Source organism: Marmota marmota, unplaced genomic scaffold, assembly GCF_001458135.2.
Source record: "Marmota marmota marmota unplaced genomic scaffold, marMar, whole genome shotgun sequence".
NCBI lineage: Eukaryota > Metazoa > Chordata > Mammalia > Rodentia > Sciuridae > Marmota > Marmota marmota.
This window is the reverse complement of record NW_026000141.1, coordinates 130,137-154,515: the sequence shown is the minus strand read 5'-3', so window position 1 is coordinate 154,515 and position 24,379 is coordinate 130,137. Positions and strand designations below refer to the sequence as shown.

Here is a 24,379-nt window from a genome sequence, read left to right as displayed (position 1 = left end):
CTGAAGAAAAGGTTATCAGGAAAGATAAAGTATAGAGGTTCATGGGATTAGACTATGTGGAATGAAGGGAAGGAAGGTGGGCTGGGAATAGGTAAGACAGTATAATGAATGAGCCGTAACTTGCGTATGTTCATGTATGAATACAGGACCAGTGTAAATCCACATCATGTTCAACCACAAGAATGGGATCAAAATTGTAATGGGTGGCACTCCATATATTCATAATATGTCAAAATACACCCTACTGTCACGTATATTTAACAAAAATGAGAACCAAACGATGAAATGGGATTAATGATCAGAATGAGAGAAGTGTATGGACAGAAATCAGGAGAGAATAAGCAGACATTGGAAGATTACTTCAGTACTAAGAAGTACAGCAGAAGAAACAATGGAGGTTTGGCCTGACAAGAAACAGAAGGTTAAAGAGAAGGAAATATTTCAAAGAAATTAAGAGATAATGAGAGATCTGACCAAAAATGCCAAAAGCCAAAGATAATAACCACAGGAGATCTAACAGGTGCTAAAATGAGAAAAAAAAAATAAACAAAGGTTCAAAGCAAATATTAAACACTAATTCAAATTATTTTTTTCTGGAAATAAAACAATGCTTTGGGCTGGATTTTTCAAGAGAATTCTAAGCACTGACTGGGAAGGATGATACCCTATCGACATCTGGCCTTTAGAGAAGAAAAATCCTTTGTTGCATCTAGAATACAGGAGCAAATGATGTATGAATAAATGTCAAGTAGAAACTCCTCACCCTCTTAGAGAGAAACCCTCTTCACCTGAGGGAAATAGAGCAAGATACTGAAGAGTCTCAAGGAGAGCTGTGGGGAGCCATGGATTTGATAACATCCAAGCTTCTTTATAAGAATAAATGCCCAGACATCCAAGGTGTCATGGAAGAACTCTAGTAATATTGCTCCCATTATTGAATTCAGTCAATAAAAATCCCTATAGTGCCTTTGATATGACAGATTGCGAGTGCTAAATTTTAAGTTACTGTGTTCAATTAAGAGAAAATGGGAGAAGCATTTGTGGCGCTACAACAGGAGAGGCGCCCTGGCCCCGCACCAGCATTGGCCTGCCTCCACCTCCAGCCTTGCAAGAGAGCTCCATCCAGGTGGCCTAGGGTGGCCTAGGGTGGCCAGAGCACATTGGGAAGAGGTAAGTGAGGGCTGCTGTGGATTTGGCATTGGGCCCTGTGCTGGTGCTCTTGCAGAGCTGGATGCGGAGTCTTCAGGGATGGGCAGCCAGGGCTGGACCCCCACCTTGATTCCTCCTCTCTGGCGCCAACTGCTGGGGCAAAGGGTGGAGTGAACCACGGATCTTGGAATATGGTTGGGGAAATGGAAACCAAGAAGAAGCTGAAACCCATCCCAGATTACCAGATGCAGCTAAGGAACAACAAGAAGCTCTTGAGAAGCCTGTTCAACTTCTTTGGGATCTTCAACCACCTCCAGCAGCTGCTGGAGGAAGAAATTATCAGAGTATAGAAAGGCATGTACATACTGAATGTCAGTACAGACAAAATGAGCACAGAATCACCTGTTTTGCTGTGAGATCTATTGTTCAATTAGAGGAAAAATTTATATTCCTGTGAAAGAATGCCCACATTTTAATTTTGTTACAAGAATCTTTGGACCCAGAGGACATACAACTAAACAGCTTGAAGCAGAAACTGTATGTAAAATAATGGTCAGAGGCAAAGGCTCAATGAGGAAAAGGAAGAGGAACAAGTTAGATGCAAACCCAATCGGGAGCATCTAAAAGAACTACATATACTAATTACATATACTAATCACTGTGAAAGATGCTCAAATCAGAGCAGAAATAAAACTGAAGAGAGCAGTTGAAGAAGTGAAGAAACTACAGGTACCTGCAGCAGAAGGAGAAAACAGCCTGAATAAGATGCAGCTGATGGAGCTCCTGATTTTGAATGACACCTGCAGAGATGCTAACGTTAAATCACCATCCCTTGCCTATTCTCTTGTGGCCATAGCCCAGGCTGCTTCTAGGATCATAACTTGTCTTGTGCCTGTCCTCCCACCAGCTGCTTTGAGTACTCTTACCCAGCTGACCCTACCGTAATGCCTTTGATTGGACAAATACAGACCTCTGTTATGCCAAAAGGAACTCCTCAACCAATTGCTGCAATAGTCCCTTCAGGGCCTGAGGCTGGGTTCAATCTACATCCCCTACAAATACCCTTACTTGGTTGGCACCCACTACATCAATCCTTGAGTGACCTATTGAACACAGTGGTGTATTAGGTGTGGTGGCAACTAAAGTTTCAAGGCATGATGTAATCATAGAAAGCTGCCACTGGCAACTAACCTATGAACTTCTGACCTCTGAACTCTTCACCCAGTGATGATTCAACCATGCCTGCCTGCTAATCATTTAATGGTAATTGCCTCTGCTTGCCTGTGATCAGTGTTGTGAGCTGAGGCGCTTGTCTGTTTGTCTTACCATCCAATCAAAAAGAGACAAAGAAATTGTTGTTCTCCAACTCAGCTTTTGTTTCCTCCGTTTGGGTGAAAGTGGTTCTAGAAACTGCGCAGAATAGAAGTAAAGCAATAAAGCCCAATTTATCCCACGGCACTGACCATCTTTCAATGTGCCACCCCCAAGCAAGTGGCAAGAAGGCCTCCTTAAGGAGGGAGACAGATGGCCCCTAACTACTCAGTGACAAAGGCAGTTACTGTGAGAGACTTCTAGGAACCTTTTCTTCTCATGGGGAAGTCAAGCTGTCTGAATGAACTGCGTGATGATGCATCATGCATGAATCTTCTTCAGTAAGGTAAGTCATGGGTGAAGTGATTCAAAAAATATTTCAAATTTGATGTGTGGTTCAATTGCTTCAGTGCCCCTTCAGAACAAAACTGCAACACTCTTTTTAAAAGATGGATATCTAAGTTAAAATTACAGAAATTTTATTTCATATACCCTTAAAATTTTTTGAGAGTAAGGTACATGCATTATGTTACATTACTGGGCAAAATGTTCAAGTATTTTTTTAAACTTCCCTTATAGAAAAGAACCATTAAGGATGTAAAATGTGTGCTTACATATTGCTGTGTTCATGTAATGAATTGTAGGTAAAACTGTAGTGCATTGAACATATGAACATATAATAGATACTTTTACTATACAAAGGTGCTAGTGAAGAATAAAATGTATAAGTTTTTGGAAATTTTATACTTTCAAGTGATATAAACAAGAAAAATAACAAAGAGACCCTTTATTTCATTAAATGAAAAGGCCAAAAGAGCATTTTCATCTTTCTTTATTTTTTAAGTATTGGAATAAGTCTAAAGAAAAGAAAGTGCCTTATTTTCCTTGATGGTCATTTAGTCCAGTGTCTTGTAAGATCAGCTCCTGCCTCAGAATAAAAGTTAATGCTACTCAGTCACCTCATATGTGAACAAAGATGTGAAGGGAACAAATGAGTCGAGGGCTTGAATTATATGATTTGTGCCACATTACCTTGAGGCAAATTTGCCAAATATGATACTGTGAAAAAAAAATGATAGCTGTTATAATATCTGACTAGTAAGTTTTTAAAAACATATCATAATTTAGTACTTTTTTGTTGCAACCTTCAAAGCCAACCCAAAGAATTTTGAGATAAAAATTATGGGTGATCTGAACAACAGTTGACAGAAAAAATTAGAGCCGTATTCTATTAGGAGAAGGGGTGTTTTTTTTTTCATACTGGAGATAATAATATACCTATCAAAATTTTCACAAATATGAATTTTGTGATTTTCATTCCAGACAACAGTGTTTTTAAATGATCCAAATTTAACCAGACTTGTTGATAGCATACCAGGTAACTTGCATAGTCCATCTCTGATAGCTTCAGCAATATCCCTCCATCTTTCCACATATGCCCTTTTTTGCCACTTTTTTTAACTTTAAAAGAATGTGAAAAAGGAGCATCATTGTGCATATGAATACTGATTCAGTTTAAACCTCCAAATTCTCATAAAGTAGTTTTATATTTCAAAATTTGCATATAAAGCCTATATCTAAACACTAGAGTAAATCATTAACTGCTCAGTACCAAAGGTGGCAAATCTCAAGTGACAAATATTACCTTATCTACTCTTCCCTCTTCCATACTTTCTTGTCTTCTCAGTCAATGTTAGCAGAAGCTCAGTTAGCACCTTCAAAATGACCTCTCTATAAAGTTGTCTCACTTCGATCCATTTTTCAGTTTGTGTCCTATGCAATAAACAGTCGTTTTGTATTCTAGCTTTGGTTTAATGTTCCACTGCTCTTTCTGTTACACATACCTTTGTTTTGATTTATTTACAATATATGCTGTGTCATTATGATTTTTATTTGTTTACTGGCTGAATAAATTTGTGAAACTCAAACATTTGAGGTGATAGTTTAAAATGATACCAGTATCTTATACAGCTTCATCTTAACTATGTTAAACCTGGACATTTAGATGTTTATCAAAGGGCTTTTATGGGGAAGGAAGTAAATGTATGACATAACAGATGTGTGATATTAATGAGTAATGTTGGCTGTGAACAAACTTTTGAAAATTTAGTTGAAAAAATATTGGATCAACAGAAAAAAAGTATGATTTTGAAATATGAATGCCTTGGTTCTTAGTATTATAATTGTTTATTGAATTTATTTTTTATTAAAGTATGTAGTTTTTAAGTCTTTTTTTCTGACAGTATTATGCAATTTTTAGCCTGGGCAATTGGGTGTGTCACTGGTGTGTTACCATAGAGCTGATGTGTGTTTTTTGTCTAGTGTTTATTATCTTAGTAGCTGACATGCTCTATACATACCATAATAAAAGTAGTGCCTATGAGAAACCTGTATTTATAGTCATGGTTACAAGTTTATAATATATTTTTCTATCTTGTATTATATATATGCAATATGACATTTAAAAATAACTTTTTCTTGATTGAAAAAAGAATACAACATGCAAAATCCACAATTTGATAACTGAAAATTGCCAATTGTTTTGCAGTATGTTATTGTATTGAGTGTCTTGACTTTCTTGGGCTTTTAGTTAGTTAGATAATAAATGAACACATTAATTAGACACCTTTGAGTTTTAGTTGGGTTTCTGCAATAGACAGTCGTTTTGTATTCAGCTAGCTTTGCATTTTAAGTATTTGATTCTTTGCTGTTTCCATTAACCCATAGCATTATTTTAATAAATGTTTTAATACAAAATTAAATGTAAAATAAAATAGGAAGGTGAAGATATGGGAAGAGAGGAGTGTTGGTGATGGGGGTACACTAGGGTAACTGCTTAGTAACTCATTAAGATCAACCTCAAGGAAATCTACCTCTGTTTAGTGTGTTTTCCTGTGATGTTTTATTTTATAAATGGGTAAATGTTGTTTAATATAAAGCTTTAACATTAAATACTATCATTTAATTTATTTAACAAAGCAGACATAAATCTGTACAGTTCTACATGATACAGAACTGTGTATCATGTGAGAGAGGAAAACCAGCAAGGCAGCTCCTGCACCATGTCCTGATGGCTAATTCCAGCTTCTCTATACGGCAAGCTTCACCTCTTCTGAGCCCTGGGACCAAAGATTGTTGTCCTCCCAGGTGTCCTCATAGCAATCTGTAACAAAGAATCAGGTGAGGGGTAACTTGGGAGGAGTTGCTGTCCAGGAACAATTTTCCTCAGGTTATGCAAGGTGACTTTGGGCCCTGATCTCCACTGAGACATAGTCAGGGAGCACTGAGGCTAGTATGCTGCCCTCAGCTGAGGGTGTTGTCTGTGGGCAGAGTGTCTACGAATGTCCTCAGGAGCAAATTCCCATGGACATTCACCTTCAGAACCTTCTGAGGCTGCTCCCCTAGAGAGTGAACATGAGGCAATGAGAAGGGTTCTCTAGGACATTTGGGTGTAAAGGCTGAGTAGCACACATCTGGCACTCTGAGGAGCAGCACCTGTGATGACACAGGGTGGAGCAAGGACCCTGCTCCTCTAGCCCTACTCTCTATAGCTCCATCCTCAGACAGCTTCCTGCACTGATTTTAACCATAATTGTACCTCCCCTTGCATGGTCATGGTCACATGCAATAGGGGCCACTTCAATGCTCTCCTTGCTTCTGATGGATTGCATAAAGTGCAACAAAGAATGTTAGAGGAGCAGAGGAGAATATGTGCACTTATCTGACTTCTGCTTTCCCTCCTATTCTCTCCACATTCACATTTCCTCTTCCTAAACTTATTTATCACCTTTGCTGCCTTGAGCCCATATTTTAAGTCAGGACAGGATCCCTGGAACCAGGTACCTGTTGGGAGAATTACTTTCTAATTGTGTAATCTTGACATAGGAAAGGAAGGGAACATCCATGTATGATCAGAGCCAGCAAGGGCAAGAGAAGCCAGTTGTGCAGAGATGGCTAGAACAGAGAGACACTTGTGTCCCATGTATCAGGAAAGAATGCAGTGTTTTTGAGGTCCCAAAAGCTCAATGCATGGCCATGAAGGTTTACTCAGGATGATTCGTTGGTGCAGCATGAGGTAAGAAACCAGGGAAAAACTAAGAAAATTGATGTAGAGAGATTTAACAGACATTAAAGTCCAAGAACTTCAAATATCTGAATAAAAATTCACCTTTAGAAAACTCATAAAAAGTTGGAAAGAGGAAATATGGAAAAACTACACAGAATTTCTACATAAGAAAGGATAAATAAGAGACTCCAATAGAAAATCAATTACTTGCAGATTTCTGGTCCTTTTCTCCTCATCCTCATCCTCAGAATCTGTTACAATGTCTTCTCTATGGATGAAGGCCATATTTGTGAAGAAGTGGCCTTGGATAAAGGAAAGGCAGAGTTAAAGTCAAGGTGAGAACTTGAGTTGTTGCTGCTTATGGTGTTCTGTAGCCCAAAGTCAAAGCTCTCCATTCTTCCTCTTGTCTGCACTCCTGTCTCCTGGCCTCCATTACCTCACCTCTGCAATGAGGAATAGATCTGGGATCCCAAGAGCTCTTTTTCAGTTCACATCTTACCACTGTACTCAGTAGTGATTTCTGTGCCATCCTGTTCCTCCAAGAGGAAGCCACTATCTCCCTGTGTTTCTGGACATAGGGCTCTTGAATACGAGCAAATTCAGATTTTTCCTTCTAGTCCCAGGGTTTAGAAATTAGATGAGGACTGGAGGTGAGAAATATGTTCAAGGATGAGCTTCTCTTAATCTTTTATAGGAGAACACAGAGGCCTGTCCAGGTAGCACTGAGGAAATTTTCTTTAAATCCTCCAAATGTGGAACTGTTTTTTAAATTAGGAGTATACAATAAATAGAAGAGAAAGTGCTGCTATATGGACAGAATATGCAGAGGGAATTTATCCACTGTATAGAAAACTTTAACTCCACATTCATAAACTACCACTTAGAAAGTGTTTCTCACTAGATTCCTTCCATTACATTGTCAAACCCAAAGCCCAGATCTAAATTTTTCATGCACAATTCCTAAGAAATGTCTGCCAATGTAAGCCAACCTATTTGATGGTTAGTAGAGGAAAATGCAGGGCAGAGTGGGTCTTATGGGGAAGATTTTGCTTAACTGGCAAAGCAAAAGGATATTATAAACAGAATGCTCAAAGTAAGTATGTCTACTAATTCTTATTCCTATGTAATTATACTATGAAAGCAATACATATTTTCTGTTAACTTTTATTTCATACCCATTTCTCAGTCTTCACAAAAGTAGGTGGACTAAACTTCTACCAGGAAACCTTTCCCATTGGATCATACCACAAGGGCTGTTTCCTAAATGCAGGCTCTTCATCCTCACTGCTCTAGCAATATGCTTGGCTGTGCATCCCAACTTTAGAGACACAAACATCAGCAACATTAATTAAGATTGTCTCACGCTTTCTTCCACACCAATTAAGCTCACAATGGGTGTGTTAGGGTTGGCTGTTGGTTGTCTGCCACAGGATCCTATGATTTAGACTTGGTTCTCAATGTGGCCATGGTGAGAGTTGTGAAGCCTCTAAGAGGAGGGGTCTGGTTGAACATGACAAGTTCATTTGAGGGCATCAGCCTCAGAGGAAATAGAGTTTTCTCATACCCTTGTTAGATTCTACTTATATTAAAAGAGCAATTGGGACCTCTAATCCCTGCTGTCTTCCTGTCTCCTCATGTGATGTCTCCTTCCTGCACCCATGATGACCCCAAAAATCATTACACACAATTAAGAGGAACTTCACAAAGCCAAGCAGATGCCAGTGCCACATTCTTGAATCTCCAGAACTGTAAGCTAAACACACCTGTATAAATTATGCAGTCTCAAATGTTTTCTTAATACCAAGAAAAACATGGAAACACTAATATTAATAGTCAGGATCACCCTGGTCTCTCCTATAATTTCTCAGACCCTCTATGAGTTCTGTAGTTTCAGAAGCCTCCAAGATGCTACAAAGAATTACAAACTTTCAAGAGAGAGAGTGGAACTAAAGGAGTGAAATTTCAAATTCTTACTTCCACTGGCACAATATCACTCTCTTCTGGAAACAAATCAAATTGTGATGCAGAAAGTTTGAGGAATATGAATTCATGCAACAGACACTGTGCCAGAATCAGATGAGCTGCCTACAACAAAATGTCTACTGGGCACTTGAAATGTGGAACTAGGATGAGGCTCTATATGTTAAGTATCGAAATTTAAATTAAATTAAATTAGCACATCCATGTAGTTACTGTCATTTTGAATGGCAAAGACCTGGAATTCAAAGATGAGGAAGACATGACTTTAATTCCCTTGGATTTCATTGCAGAGGTGTTTGCTAGACTAATAATACAATTCACTTGTAAGTAGATTGTGGACACATGCCAAAGGGCCAGACATTCTCTGAGGGACTAAGAACACTACATCAATGAAGTCAACATTCAGATCCAGATGGCTCTCAGCAGGGTCTAGCACATCCTGCCTAGAAGTTATGAAAACTGTCAGAGTAAGGGTAGGACAACATGCTATCTTCTTAATTCCTCTACCCTTTCTGCCTGATCCTGGTCAGATCCCAGGTGAATATCTGGCTCAGTGTGGAGCCCAACACTCAGAAAAAGTGAGATCTTAGCACAGAGAGGTATTCATCCAATGCTCATGGGATCTAAGAAGAGGATACTCTGCACAGGGCTGAGCTCAGGGATGAGCAGGAATGATAAGGACAGTGGTTCCACCCTCACAATGACCTGTCAGTGTCAGTATCCATGTATGTATAATGGGAAGGACCTAGGTAGCATTTGGATCTGACAATGTGAAGATTTATCAGAGACACTGTCAAAGTGATATCCTCCAGGCCATACAGGGAGCAGCAAGAACGTAAACTGTGGGATGGGATCAGACACCATTGCTATGCTGACCTTGTCCTTCACTAGAGCCCATGTGCCTGGTCTGTAACTAGATGTGTTGCAGCTGTTGTAGCAAAGGCCCATGACATCCCTCCGTTTTAAACATGTTTCTCAGAAAGCAGTGTCTACAAAAGGAACCATCATAAGGCAACTTCCAGAATCAATTGAAACATGAAAACTGAGTCCTGCCTCAGCTTCAGGGAACTCAGGCCTGGGCATCTCCTATATCAGACTCCCACTATAAGTGAGTGGAGCATATTGTGGACTTGAGAGTCACTGCTCAGGAATGATCCTCTCTAGAACTTTATGCTTAAAATGGGTTTGGGAAAATGAATTCTGAATCCTTTCACAGAAAATGTATATAAATGAGAAAAACTGTCATGAGTGAAGTGTTATGAACAATAAAATGCCATTACTACATTCAGAGGCCTAAGGACTGGTGAGGACAGAGTTGTTTCTTTTTTTTTGCAAATCAATTTCTATCACCACCCCCTCACTTCTCATCCGCCTGCAGAAAGTGGGAATCACTGAGATTCTGCATACATAAGGGAGTAAGACCATCTTACCCTTGGCATCATCTACATTATACACTAGCAAGAGAGTGAGGCCAGGATGGATACCAGTTATGGTTCCTCTTGAGTCCTCCTGTAATTAAAAAAAGGAGTCACTGTGAAGATCAAGCCATGCTCTGTCCTGTGTGCACAAGTCTTTTGTTTACTTGGTGACATTAGAAAAGCAGATGAGAAAGTGGTCAAGTCAAGGGAACTCAAAAACAAGAACAAAGCAAACCTACTCCCACCAGAAGACACAACTTCTCAAGCGTGATTTGTGTCTCAGGTATTTTAATTGACAATTGTGGAATTCTTTTGCCAGGAGGGAAAATTGCTGCTGAGCACAAAGCTTGCTAATGTACAGTATGTAGCTTATGCTGGTTGTTGTTAATGTTGCCTTCAGTGAGGTCTCAGTTGGCAACAGACTCCCCCTTGAGAATCTCCCCATTGAGAAAACTGTGTGTGTCATCTCCAAGAAATCATATCATGTTACAATAGAAAGAGAAAGTAAAGAGCAACATTTGTATTTCAGAGGAAGATAAGCAAACTCACCATGGCATTTTATGGGTCCTCCTGACCCATGTGTTCTGCAGGAAGTGACTGCACCATACCCTTTGAGGAAACTAGGAGGATACAGAATGATGGTTATTATAGTTTTGTTATTGATTAGGGATTATTCAGGGCATTTCCTTTATTTTCTTTTTACTTTTTTTGTGGTACTGAGAATTGAACCCAGGGCCTTGTGCATGCAAGGCAAACACTGTACCAACTGAGCTATATCCCCAGCCCCTTCAGAGCATTTCTTGATATGGACTTTAGTGAAAATGTATGGCAAAAAGAGGAACAAGAAACAAATGAGAAACAGAGCCTTTGGTTTTACAACTATACTGCAAACATGCGGGCTATGTATGTTTTACATTTTGCAGCCCTAGGGGGATATCTGCCTACAGAGATGACCACTGTGGCCACCTTACAATAATGAATAATATTTCAGATCTATGTAAGGAGATATGATTACACAACTATATCAGAACAACCTGCAGTGGGGAAGTGTGTTTAAGTGATGAATACAGTTCTCTATTCCAGAGCATCAACATTGGGGCCCATTACTGAACACTTATTGCCTCTCCCACTTACAGAGTCAAAAACCTGGATTATTTGGCTAGGCATCATCTCTATCTGCAGAATGAGCATGATAAAATAGCTCTAATTGACATTTTTCCAAATACTTTATACAACAATGAGAAAATGAATTTTTTTTCAAGGTTACATGATATATCCATCAAGAAGGAGTATATTTTGGCCCTAAAACATATTTTGACATCTTGAAAAGAATAGAAGTCTTCCCATGCTTTCATGGGAAGAAAAGATGGCAGATTTGAGGAAGGTTGTGCCCCCCGGTAGTTCCTCAGCTCCAGACTTACAAGTCAAGAAGACTGCTTCTCAGTGAGGTGGGAGGAACTCACCAAAACTTAATAGTCAATTAAAAAAATCATAGAAGATATAGGCACCTGCTGCAGGACCTAGGCTTTGCCTAGCAGAGCTAGCACAAAAGGCATGGAGAGCATTCTACCCAGGGGTGCTAAAGTCAGACATGTGGAGGAGAGCCCTGTTCCCTTCTCTTTTTGAGTCTGGTGGCTCACAGGACCAGCTGAAGTGGGTTGAGAATTTGAACAAGCTGGTGTGAATACACGCTCAGTATGGAACCATAAAAAAGCTGTTCCACAGACAGAGAGGGAATGAAGTATTGGCTCCCCCACCATACAAGTGGAATCCCAGGGAGACTCCAGAAATAGTCTCCTGGCAGAAATTTGCAAATGCTGGACCCAACTGGTACATTGATAGAATTGCTTTAGAGCAATACCCACAAGGCAAAGACCCTGGGGCCTGATTGGACCTAAGCCCCATCAGTGGGAACTTTACCTATAGGAATTCCTCTCACAGATCTCCGAAGTGAGCCTCCCTAAAAGTGCATCAACTGGCCTGTGCAGACAAAACTTCAGCAGACTGTATTTCCCATCCCATCCTACCTCACAGTGGTGAGAAGGGAAGCTGAGAATTCCTGAACTCTTGGCAACTTGGTGAGCAACACAAAAAGAAGAAAGGTTTAACAACCATTGGCCCTCATGCTTATGCTCAGTACATATCTCAAGAAGAAATGGAAAGAAACACAGTTGGGCATAGACAGTGAACATATATTTTTATTGACTATTTTGACCACTTCAGTGGAAATGATTCTTTAATTTTTCATTAATAATCTCCTTTTTTTCTTCATCAGTTTTTGTTATTGTTATTTGATTTTGTCTTTTGAATGTGTGTATGTATGTACATGCATTTGTGTACTAAATGATTGATATATGTATACTTACTTGTTTACAGTTTCTCATTTGTTTCATTTTTAAAAAAGTGTACTTATTTTTCCTTGCCTTATTTTTAAGGGTTAAGATTTTTTATTTGTATATTTTGGGTTTATTTTATATGGGTATTCATTTTTCTTTATGTCTTATTTCTCTTTCTTTTATTCTACTAACAGCCAAATACTATTATTCTCACTTTTGCTCTACCTTTAATATTTTACTTCTGTTTTTTTCTTTCTTCCTCATAATTATCACATCCTATATCTTCTTCATTCTCTTCTTTCACCTTTTGAGATGATAAACTCTTTTCTACTTTACTATCTATTTTATCCTCTTAAATAACCCTAGTTTTACTATCTTTTTTACTGATTGGTTTGTATAATGCCCACCCCATCATTAATAGTGTTGCAAGTATTGCTGTTGATACCATAGATAACACGTTTTTCTATTTAATACCAGATATAACACATGATTATTATTGTCTTTACTGATGGCATTGCTGAGCCTACAATTTCAAGTGATGAACCATACAAAACTTGGTATTTTGAAGGAATAAACAAAATTGAGAAAGGCTTAGCCAAGATAAGCAAAATAAAGGAATAAAGTTGACATATTAAAATCTGAAAAATAAGGAAATGTCACCATTGACGCTACTGAAAAACTGAGGATCATCAGAAAGTATTTTGAAAATGTATATCCCAATACACCACAAAATCTTGAAGACATTGACAAATTCCTAGAGACATACCACCTACTCAAATAGAAATAGGAGAATAGAGAAAAAAAATTTAAAAATCTATTTCAAGAAATAAAATTGATTACAACATCAAAATAGCACCAATAAGGAAAAGCTTGGGAGCAGATGGATTCTCAGGCAAGTTCTACCAGAACTTTAAGGAAGAACTAACACCAATTTTCCTCAATTTTTCCCGGAAATAGAAAAGACAGAACTTCTCCAAGCACATTCTATGAATCCAGTGTCATTCTCACAACAAAACCAAACAAAGACACATCCAAGAACGAGAACTTCAGATCAATATCCTCATATCATATAAGCAAAAATTCTTAATAAATTACTGGTAAATCACTTACAAAAATACATCAAAAAGACAGTGCACAATGATCAAGTGGGTTTCATCCAGGGATGTATGCTTAGATGTATTCTTAGAACATATGCTAATCGATAAATGTAATTACCCACATAAATTAATTTAGACAAGAACCACATGATTTTCTCAATAGATGGAGAAAAAGCATTAGGCAATATATAACATTCAAACATGTTTAGAATTTTGGAAAAACTAGGGATAGAAGAAACATACCTCAACAGGTTAAAAGCTTCATATGACAAACCCAAAGCCAACATCATTCTAAATGGAGATTAACTGTAAGTATTCCCCCTAAAAATAGGAAAAAGAGAGGAATGCCCACTTTCACCACTTGTATTCAAAATAGTCCTTAAAAGTCTAGCCAGAGCAATTAGGCAAGAGAAGAAAATTAGATGAATAGGAAAAAGAGTGCTGAAATTATCTTTGCTGATGACATGATCCTATATTTACAAGATCCATAAAAGTCCACCAGAAAATTTCTAGAACTCTTAAATAAATTCAGCAAAGTAGCAGGATACAAAAATCAATACCCATAAATCAATCACATTCCTACACTCCAATGATAAATCAGCTGAATGTGGAATTAGGGGAACTATTCCATTCACAAATAGCCTCAACAGACAATACTTGGTAATCAAACTAACAACAGAGATAAAAAACTTCTACAATGAAAACTATAGAACACTAGAAATAGAAATTGAAGTGGACATTAGAATATGGAAAGAAGTCCCTTGTTCTTTGAATAGGCAGAAGGTATATTGTCAAAATGGCCCTACTACCAAAGCAGTATACATTTTCAATACAATTCCCACCAACATTTCAATGATGTTGTTCATAGGAATAAAAAAATCAGTCAGGAAATTAATGTGGGAAAAAAGAGGCCCAGAATAGCCAAAGTCACTTTTAGAAAAGCAAAGCCAGAAGCATCACAATAACAGACCTTAATTATACTCCAGAGCTATAGTAATAAGAATAGCATTGTGTTGGCGTGAAAACAGGAAAAATGATCAATGGGATAGAACAGAACTCCAGAGACAAAACCCATCAAAACAGTTCACTCCTACTAGACAAACATGCCAAAAATGTACACTTGAGAAAATATAGCTTTAAAAAAAATGATGGTAGAAAAAGTGGAAATCCACATATAGAAGAATAAAATTTAACCCTTATCTCTTGTGCTGCAAAAAATCAACTCAAATTTCAATAAAGACCTAGGAATTACCCCAGAAACCATGCACTGACTATATAAAGGTAGGCCCAACATCCAATATATGAGGTCGGGAACATAAATGATTAACAACACTCTTACATTGCAAGAATTAAAATTAAAAATTAACAAATGCCGGCTGGGATTGTGGCTCAGTGGCAGAGGGCTTGCCTCACACCTATGAGGTGCTAGTTTCCATCCTCAGCACCACATGAAAATTAAAAAAATAAAGTTTAAAAATGTGATGGCATTAAATTAAATGTGATGGCACAAATTAAAAAGCTTGTTCACTGCCAAGAAAATAAGAGAGTGAAGAGAATGCCTACAGGATTGAAGAAATTCTTTACACCTTGCACCTCAGATAGGGTAATATACAAAGAGCTCATAGAATTAACTCCAAAACCTTCCAATAACCCAAAGGAAAAAAAATGGACAATGAAACTGAATAGATACTTCTGAAAAGAAGAAATACAGATGGTCAACAAATATATAAAAAAGATCAACATTTTGATCAATTAGACAAATGTAAATTAGAACAACATTTGAAATTTCATTTTATTCCAGGAAGAATGGTAATTATCAAGAATACAATTAACAATATGTTGGTGAAGATTTTGGGAACAGGGTACACTCAAACATTGTTGGTGGCCCTGAAAATTGGGGCAACCACTCTGGACATTTATAGGCTTCCTCAAAAAACTAGAAATTTGACCCAATTATCCCACACCTTGGGCATCTATCCAAAAGATTAAAAATCAGTATATTAAAGTGATGGAGCCATATCAAAGTTTATAGCAGCACAATTCACGATTACTTACTATTGTTTTAGTCACCTTTTTCACTTCTGTGACTTAAAAAGAATAATTATAATTGAGGAAAAGTTTATATGAGGGCTCACAGTTTCAAAGGTCTCAGTCCATCATCAGTCAGCCAGCTCCATTCCTCAGGATTCCAGATGAGACAAAACATTATTGAGGAAGAGTATCAGGGAGGGAAGCAGCTCACGTGATACTCAGACAGGAGAGAGGGAGGGAGGGAGAGAGAGAGAGAGAGAGAGAGAGAGAGAGATAGATATTTGCCAACTGCAAATATAATCCCAATGCTATGCCCCCAATGACCCACCTCTTCCAGCCACACCCCACCTTCCTCCAATTACCACTCAGTTAATCTCATCAGAGGATTAATTAAATGATTGTTAAGGCTATTACAACTCATTTCCCTTCTGAACATTCTTACATTTTCTCACACATAAACTTAAGGGGATCACCTCACATTCAAACCATACAACTATGGAGCCAAACTAGGTACCTTTCAACAGATGAATGGTTAACAAAATGTGGTATAGATACACAATGGAGTATTAATCAGCCAAAAAGAAGAATGACTTTATGCCTTTTGCTGGTAAATGAATGGTATTGGAGAATATCCTGGTAAGTGAAAGGTTAATCCCCCAAATGCCAAAATTGAAAAGTATTCTGTGATATGTGGAAGCTGATGCCCAACCAGTGGTTGTGGGTAGAGATTAGTTTAGTACAATGTACAAAGGGAAATAAAGAGAAGTGAGAGAGAAGAGGAAAAGGAAGGACAGTGCAATAAATCTGACTTAAATTTCTCATGTACTGACATGAATACACCACATTGAATCTCAACATCCTGTAAATCCATAAAAACTTAATATAAGAAATTACTACCAGCAAGTAGCAGAAAGCTTAGGCAAGAGAGGAGTGGGTAGGTAGAAGGAAGAGGAAGGAGAGGTACCACATTTTTAATTACAAGATATTTTCCATGCCTGTATTATTATGTAAAATGGATTCTATTGTCATGTATAAATAAAAGGAAGCCATATAAAAAAGTAATAATACGTTTCAGTTGTGCCAGCTTGGCCAACAGTGATGATACTGATGAGAAGGAGGGTACAAAGGAGAGTGTGGCCAGTGGATAAAGAAAATTTAAAGAAAAAAAAAACTTAGAGAAACCTGTGGATTAGAGAAGAAGAGTGATTTTAATTGTCAGAATCAGCTGGTGAAGTTGTTCAGTGAAAGCAAATCCATGGGTAGGAAGCATTCTGTACATGTAAAAAACCCTCTTTGATGGGGAAAGTGGCTGCCGCATACAATGTAGCAAATAGAGATGTAATTGGGAATTCATAAAGGAACTTACTAGCAGGTGACTAAAAAAGTTCCTAGAGCTTGCCTGAACCAGTAAAGCTGACTTAAATAGGCGCAAAGGGAATTTTACTTGGGTACTTCAGGCTCTGGATCATGAGAAAGTGCCCATTGCTGCTGGTGCCCCATAATACCTACTGGGAAGATGCTTACTACCACAAAAGAGCATCTGAACCCCATAGAAGATACTCAGCATTTCATATTGATAGCAGAGAAGGCAAAACCTGTGGATGTTTTGTCTGAACACCCTAAAATTTAATTTTATCAGAGGCCCTATAAATCCAGATGTTCTCCACAGCAAGCAGGTGGAGGTGAGTGGATCAGTGCTCAAACTCAAGCACACAAAATTCTAAACTTCAGTCAAGGCTAATAACTGGAACCCAATAACTGGAACCTCCAATAAAAATCTCTGTATTACCCCTGCTACAGAAAGACACAATGTATCAGCACCCCAATTGTGCTAAGCCACCCTATACTGGGAGAATAAAAACTGAGATCTTCTACAACCAACTTTGCCTCCCAGTCACAATAGCTAGACTCTGAGTGAGAAACACAAAGTCATTGGACTGAACAACCCCTAATCCTCAACCCAAGGGTTACAAGTTAACACAAAGAATGAAAATCCACCTCTGTCAACATTTTGACTACCTCAGTGGAAATAAGCCCTTTATTTCTCAGTAAAATTTCTCTCTCTCTCTCTCTCTCTCTTTCTCTCTCTCTCTCTCTCTCATATTTGCCTTTTTTCATTTCTTTTCTCCATACTCCCATTTTTATTTTTTATTCTTTTTAAAATGTTACCTTTGTAAACATAACTTCATCATATTTTGTTAATTTTTACCACTATATGGTAAAAATCATCGTATGTGGGGAGTTATTCTCACTTTGTGAATAGGCTCAAACAAATATATGTGTATTCATATAATTTAAATTTCACATTAATAGTTTCATTTGCACTTATTGATTATGAAAACTTGATTGGACTAAGATGCGGTTCATTTATACCTGGATACAAATTGTTTTGCTCCTACAGTTACTGGTTAGTTTATGGCTTGGTTCATGGCTCTTGTATCTTCTAACTTCTGCCTCTTTTCTGATAACTTCTAATAATAGTTCAAATTCTCTGTCATCTTCTCCATCCTACTTTCTCTTAACTTAAGGAAGTATAATTTAAATAAGTAGTAGAATTATATAATTTGTATAATTTTTACCCCATCCATGTTGCTCTGATTATTAATATAGTAGAAGACAAAGTAAACACAAGATACTGAATGTCAAAATTAATATTATTTGAGAATAAAAATACACAATATCAGTGCAATAAAAAGTTGATTGTTCTACAAGATAAATAAGGTTGATAAATCCTTTGCCAAGCTAACCAAAGAATGATAGGGAAGACATAAATTAACTAAATTAGTGATGAAAAATGTGATATCAACACAGCCCCTTCTGAAATCCAGAGGATCAGTAGAAACTATTTTGATAATTTATACACCAATAAAGTGGAAAATCTAGAAGACACTGACAAATGTTGAGACATATATGACCTGTACATGTTGAACCAAGAAGATAGAGGAAACCTTAATAGACCCATATGTATCAAGTAATGAAATGGAAATGGCAATTGAAAGCTTCCCAACAAAGGAAAGCCCAAGCACAAATAGATTCCCAGCTGAGTTCTACCAGACCTTTACAGAAGAACTAACACCAGTCTTTGTCAAATTATTCTATGAAATTGAATATGAAAGAACAGTGCCAATTACATTCTGTTAATCCAGTATAACTGTGATATTAAAACTATAAAAGATGCATCTGGGAACAAAATCCACACACCAATATACTCGTTGAATATAGATGCAAAAGTCTTTAATAAAGCATTAGTAAACTGCACTCAAAACCATATTAAGAAGACTGTACACCACCATCAAATGGAAGTGGGTTTCATCTCAGAGATGCAAATATGTTTAAACACGCAAATTAATAAATGTAATTCACCACTTTTTATGATTTACATATGAGAGTTCCTTAAAAGCTCATGGGTGAGACCATGCAAGCAAATTGGATTATGGGAGCCTTATCCTACTCAGTGAATTCATACCCTGAAAGGGATTAACTGAGTAGGGTGTGGCTTAAGGAGGTGGGTCATTGCGGATGTACATTTGGTTATATATTTTGTCTTGAAGAGACTCTCTTTTGCTTCTTGCCATGTTCTGAGCTACATTCATCCACCACACTATTCTACCATGATGTTCTTTCTCACCTCAAGTCCTGTGGGATGGAGCCAGCTGTCAGAGGACTTAGACCTTCAAAAACATGAACCCCCCAAAAAACTTTTCCTCCTCTATTTTTTCTTGTCAGGGTTTTGGTCCAAGCTGTGGGGAAAAAAGAATGCTGACACACCATAAGTGGAAGTAAGAACAGGAATCATAAGATCATCTCAATAGATGCAGAAAAGGTCTTTGATGAAATGCAGTAATCATTCATTTAAATAATGTTGGAGAAACTAGGAATAGAAGGCACTCAAACTCAATATTATAAAAGCTATCTATGACAGAGGCAAAGTCAACATCACATTGAACAGAGATAAAAATTAAAGGCTTTTCTCAAATGTCAGGAACAAGACAAGAATGTCCACTTTTACTACTTCTATTTGATATAGTTCTCAAAAATCAAGTCAGAGAAATCAGGCAAGAGAAGGAATTTAAAGGGATACAAATAGAAAAATAAAAAGTCAAATTACCTCTGTTTGGTGATGACATGATTCTATATTTAGAAAACTCCCCCAAAAATTCACCAAAAGAATTCTAGGCCTGATAAATTTAGCAATCTACTAGGATACAGGATCAACATTAATAAATCAATAGCATTTCTATAAACCAACAAAGATTCAGCTGAAATAGATTTTAGGAAAACCATCCCTTTCACGATAATCTAAAAAAAAAGCACCTGAGGATTAATATAACCAAGGGGGTAAAATAGCTTTAAAATGAAAACTATAGAACACTGAAAAAGAAATTGAAGAAGAGCACAGATGATGAAAAGGCCTTCCATGTTATTGGGTCAACAGAATTAATAATATCAAAATGGCAATACTACCAAAAGCAATATCCAGATGCAATAACAATCTCCTTCAAAATACCAGTGAAATTCCTTAGAGTATTGAAAAATCAGTCCTGAAATTTATTTGTAATAATAAAAGATTGAGAATTGCCAAAGCAACTCTAAGCAAGAAAAGCAATGTAGGACACATCACAATACCCAATCTCAAATTATACTACAGAGATGAATAACAAAAACACATGGTATTGGCCTCAAAATAGATATAAAGATCAATGGATTAGAATATAGCACACAGAGGCAAAACCCACATACTTACGGCCACATGATACTTGACAAGGGTGCCCAAAATATATGTTAAATAGGAAATAATGGTTTAAACCAATGGTGCTGAGAAAACTGGATACCCAAAGAAATACTGGCAGGGATGTGAGAAATAAGGTACACTGACACATTGTTGATGGAACTGCAAATTATTACAATGACTCTGGAAAGCAATATGGAAATTCCTGAAAAAACTGTGAGTGGAACCCGTATGACCCAGCTATTCCACTCTTTTTGGCTTATTCAAAAGAACTAAAATCAGCAAGCTTTAGTGATACAGTCATTTCAATGTTTGTAGCAGGCCAATTCATAATAGGTAAATTAGGGAATTAACAAATATGTCCACCAATAGTTGAATGCATCAAGAGCACAAAACTAAGTGGTAAATAGATATTAATTTTGGAGCTCAATTTGCACACACCAAACAAAAGAAGAATTGAAATCTGAATAAATTATAATCCTTATTGAAACCTTATGGACACAATGACTGGATTTCCACAGTACCTTTGTCTGACTTTTCTTTCGGATAAACACTATTTGTTGGTCACAGGCGAACTCCTTTGGACCAACGTCTGTGGAAGTCTTCAGGATGTTTTGACTCCTGAAAACCCTTACATGGAAAGCAAGAGCCTGGCAAATGTGATAAAACAGAGTTAACTGTTGAAAACATGCTGGCAAGAAAATATAGGGTCATCAATAATAATTCAAATAACAGTTCAAACAGCTTTAATTGACATGTGACAATTGTAAATATCCAGGAGTACAATTTGAACTTTGAATTCAAATATACATTATACAATAATAGCATACTCAGCAACTTAGATATTTGTATTTTTTTTCCCAGTGACAATTCTGTGTTTTTTTTGACATTAGGAACATTCCTATGTTAAATGAAATAGGTAAGGCACAGAAGCACAAATGCTACATAATCTCACTCCTTGGTGGAAATTGAAAAATTGATCTCATAGAGGGGGAGATTAGAGTATCAGTTACCAGACTATGGGAGACAATGTTACAAATAAATATTAGAAAAATTCTGGTGTAGGTTTTGCTGTCTGTGTCCAGAGTAAATAATAACACAATCTGTGTTTCAATAAAGTTAGAAGAAAGGGATTTGAATGTTATTAGAATTCATACTTTTGAACTCATTTTTTACCACTGGGGAAGCAAAGCACCTGAGGCAGATTTGGGCTTTAGGATGATATTGCAATGTGGAGCAGTCTAAAACCCAACAGACTTTTGTGTGCACAAACACCTTTATTAAGGTGAAATCATAGAAAGGCAGAGAGAACAGTGACCAAGAGCAGAGTCTGTAGCCACGTAGCTTATGTTCAAATCCGATCTCAAAGCTGTACATACCTGTGAGAGTTAAATAAACCTCTCTGTGCCTCAATTGCTTGTTTGTAGATACAGAAGTGTTCATCTGATCCATGAAATGGTATAAGGCTGACAATGATCACATACAGGCAGCCTTAAGAAGACTGGTGCTTCATATGTGTGCTAAAGTGTCCTGTCATTAAATGTGTGGAAGAACAAGCTCAATCTTTGACAGTGTTTGAACAGAGAGGAGTCTAGCAGATGTCATCCTCCAGGGCAGTTGATAAAGAAAGTCTATTCTTCATCCTCTACAGGTGGATATCTGTAAAGCTCATGAAAAATGTTATTTTCTGTGACCCCCATATCAGCCTGGAGGGATGGGTAAAGCACAGTCTGTAACCCACAATTTTGAGTTTTGGCATTTGAAATTTTTGATGAGTGGTGGATGTGCTACAGTAATGTATCTGTTTACCTGGGACTAATTGATACCTTAGGACTATGAACCCAGAACTCTTCTCACTCTTTCTCAAATACTCCTCCCCTAAGGCCTCCTTGGTAAGACTGATGTCCCAGAAGGGTTGACTGAGCCAAGAGTAGGGCACAAGTCATAATCTAGTCTCCTGCCTCTTTATTATAATTACTGGCCAAAAATATGATTTCATCCAAATGAAGCCTATCTAAAGGTCAAGGGTAAGGTCCACACTTGTGGCCAACCTCTCCAGGGTCTTTTCACTGGCAACTGCCTTCCTGATGAGCAGTTGAACACCAAATGATCAGATCCCTGTGTGGCTGGTAAACTGTTTAGAACTCAGGACATTCAAAATCAACTGCCACTGGATAGCTATGCCCAGAGTTACATTTCCATCTGCTGTTCACTGGATCAGCTGCTGTGGTGAATTGAGGAAAACGGATATCCTGGGTTGATGCTTTGGTGGATCACTGTAGGAGGTGACTTGCCCCCATGTCTGCAGACTAATATTTTCTGAGCCATCATCTCAGCACCTGGATAAAGGTTTGTTTGAAAACCCGCTGCACATGCACCAGTCTGATCAGGCATATTCTTTCTCCTGAATTTCCCCATCCCTTCTTAGATCCTGCAGGGCCAGTGGCCAGAAATTTATCTGCCTTAGAAGGAACTACCCATAACTACAGCCTGTGAAACTGAGAGTCCTATGTGGACTTTCTCTGAAGTCCACCTAGGCCCTCATTTCCTCCATTATCAGATGTCCACTTCACTTACTTCATGGTGCTGTCCTTTGTTTCTCCTTCCCAGTAGCTCCCAAATACCAGGGATCATTTAGTCATAGACCGCTTAGAACCAGCATCTCAAGCCTTTTGTTTTTCTATAAATGTCCTCATTTAGATTTCTCTAACATTAATTTTAGAGGTTCACATATTTATTTAGAAGAGTTTGACCTTTTATTTCCCTTTCATGGTATATCTATTGCCATAATTAGTATTCATATTCTCTTTTTTAATCTCATGAAAACAAGGTGGGTGTTTTTCACTCAAAGATGGCACATGATATTGGCATTTATTCACTCAAAGATGGCACATGGTATTGGCCTTGTACCCTACTGAACCCAGTGGTTTATTAGGTACAGTGGTTACTAAACTTTGAAGAAAAAATATGTGTGTCCATCATTACCAAAGGATTATGACTTCAGGGCAAGCTTCCATTGTCAACTAACCTATGAACTTCTGATCTCTGAGCTTTTCACCCAGTCATGACCTGACCATGCCTGCTGGCTGATCAATTAACTTGTAATCACTTTTGCTTGTCTGTGATCAGTGCAGCAAGCTGAGGGATTGTCCATTTGTCCATCTAACTGAACAAATGACAATGAAATTGTTGTCCTCCTACTCAGCTTTTTCTCCCCATGTTAATAAAAGTGGTTCTTGAAACTCCACTGATTAGTAGTAACGTATTAAGGCCCAAATTATCCTACAGCACTGATCATCTTTCAATGTCTCACCCCAGCTGAATGGTAAGAAGGCCTCCTTAAGACGGCAGACAGATGGCCCTTAACTACTCAGTGACAGAAGCGGTAACTGTGAGATATTTCTAGGAATCTTTTCTTCCCATAGCGAAATCAAGCTTTCTCTTAATGAATTGTGTGATGATGCATCATGCGTGAACCTTCTTTGGTCAGGCCAGTCATTGGTGAAGTGATTCAAAAGTATTCCAAATTTGATATTTTGTTCAGTCACTACAGTGCCCTCCAAGGGCAGAAGATGCAACTTTTTTTTTTTTAATTGCCTGCTACATTTGAAGTATTAGAAGATTGTGCCATGACAGAAAAACTTGAGAAGTTTTGAAAAGTAATACAAAAAACAAAACTGCAACACTATTTTTTAAAAGATGGACATTTGAGTCAAAATTATAGAATCTTTATTTTATACCTCCATAATAAAATTTTGAGAATAAGGTACATCCATTATGCGTCAAATTACTGGGAAAACTGCTCAAATATTTTTTTAAACCTTCCTGTATAGAAAAAAAATCATTAAGAATATAAAATCCATACTTGCCTATTTACTGTATACATGTAATGAAATTGTAGATAAAAGTGTAGTGCATTGAAGCAAATAAACAAAAACTGGATACTTTTACTATACAAGAGTACTTATGCAGATACATATGTATGTGTGTGTGTGTGTGTGTTTATATATATACACACACACAAGTGTATTTTAAACTTTCAAGTGTTATAAAATGAAAAAATAAATAAACCTATTTCATTAAATGATTTTTTCTGGTGGTTGTCAAGGAACAAAAGACAAGTATTTTTTATCTTTGTCTTTCTCTTTTATATTTTAACATGTTGGAATAGGTCTAAAGAAACGAAGTACCTTTATTTCCTTTATGGTCATTTAGTCAGTGTATGGTGAGATCAATTCTTCCCTCAGAATAAAAGCTAATGA

The 24,379-nt window shown here is 37.4% G+C and overlaps 1 protein-coding gene and 1 pseudogene across 5 annotated transcripts in view; one reads left to right on the top strand and one right to left on the bottom strand.

Annotated features, from left to right (window-relative positions):
• Nucleotides 1–24,379, bottom strand: part of LOC107159025 (immunoglobulin lambda-1 light chain-like) — a 738,922-nt gene that overhangs the window by 617,977 nt on the left and 96,566 nt on the right. The window contains exon 3 of one of the 5 annotated variants that reach the window (XM_048785830.1): nucleotides 20,708–20,709. The exons of the other annotated variants lie outside the window; for them this stretch is intronic. Coding sequence (XP_048641787.1) covers nucleotides 20,708–20,709 — 2 coding nt within the window. The remainder of the gene's footprint in view (nucleotides 1–20,707; nucleotides 20,710–24,379) is intronic. 5 annotated transcript variants of the gene reach the window in all.
• LOC107159022 lies at nucleotides 1,319–23,144 on the top strand (annotated as a pseudogene).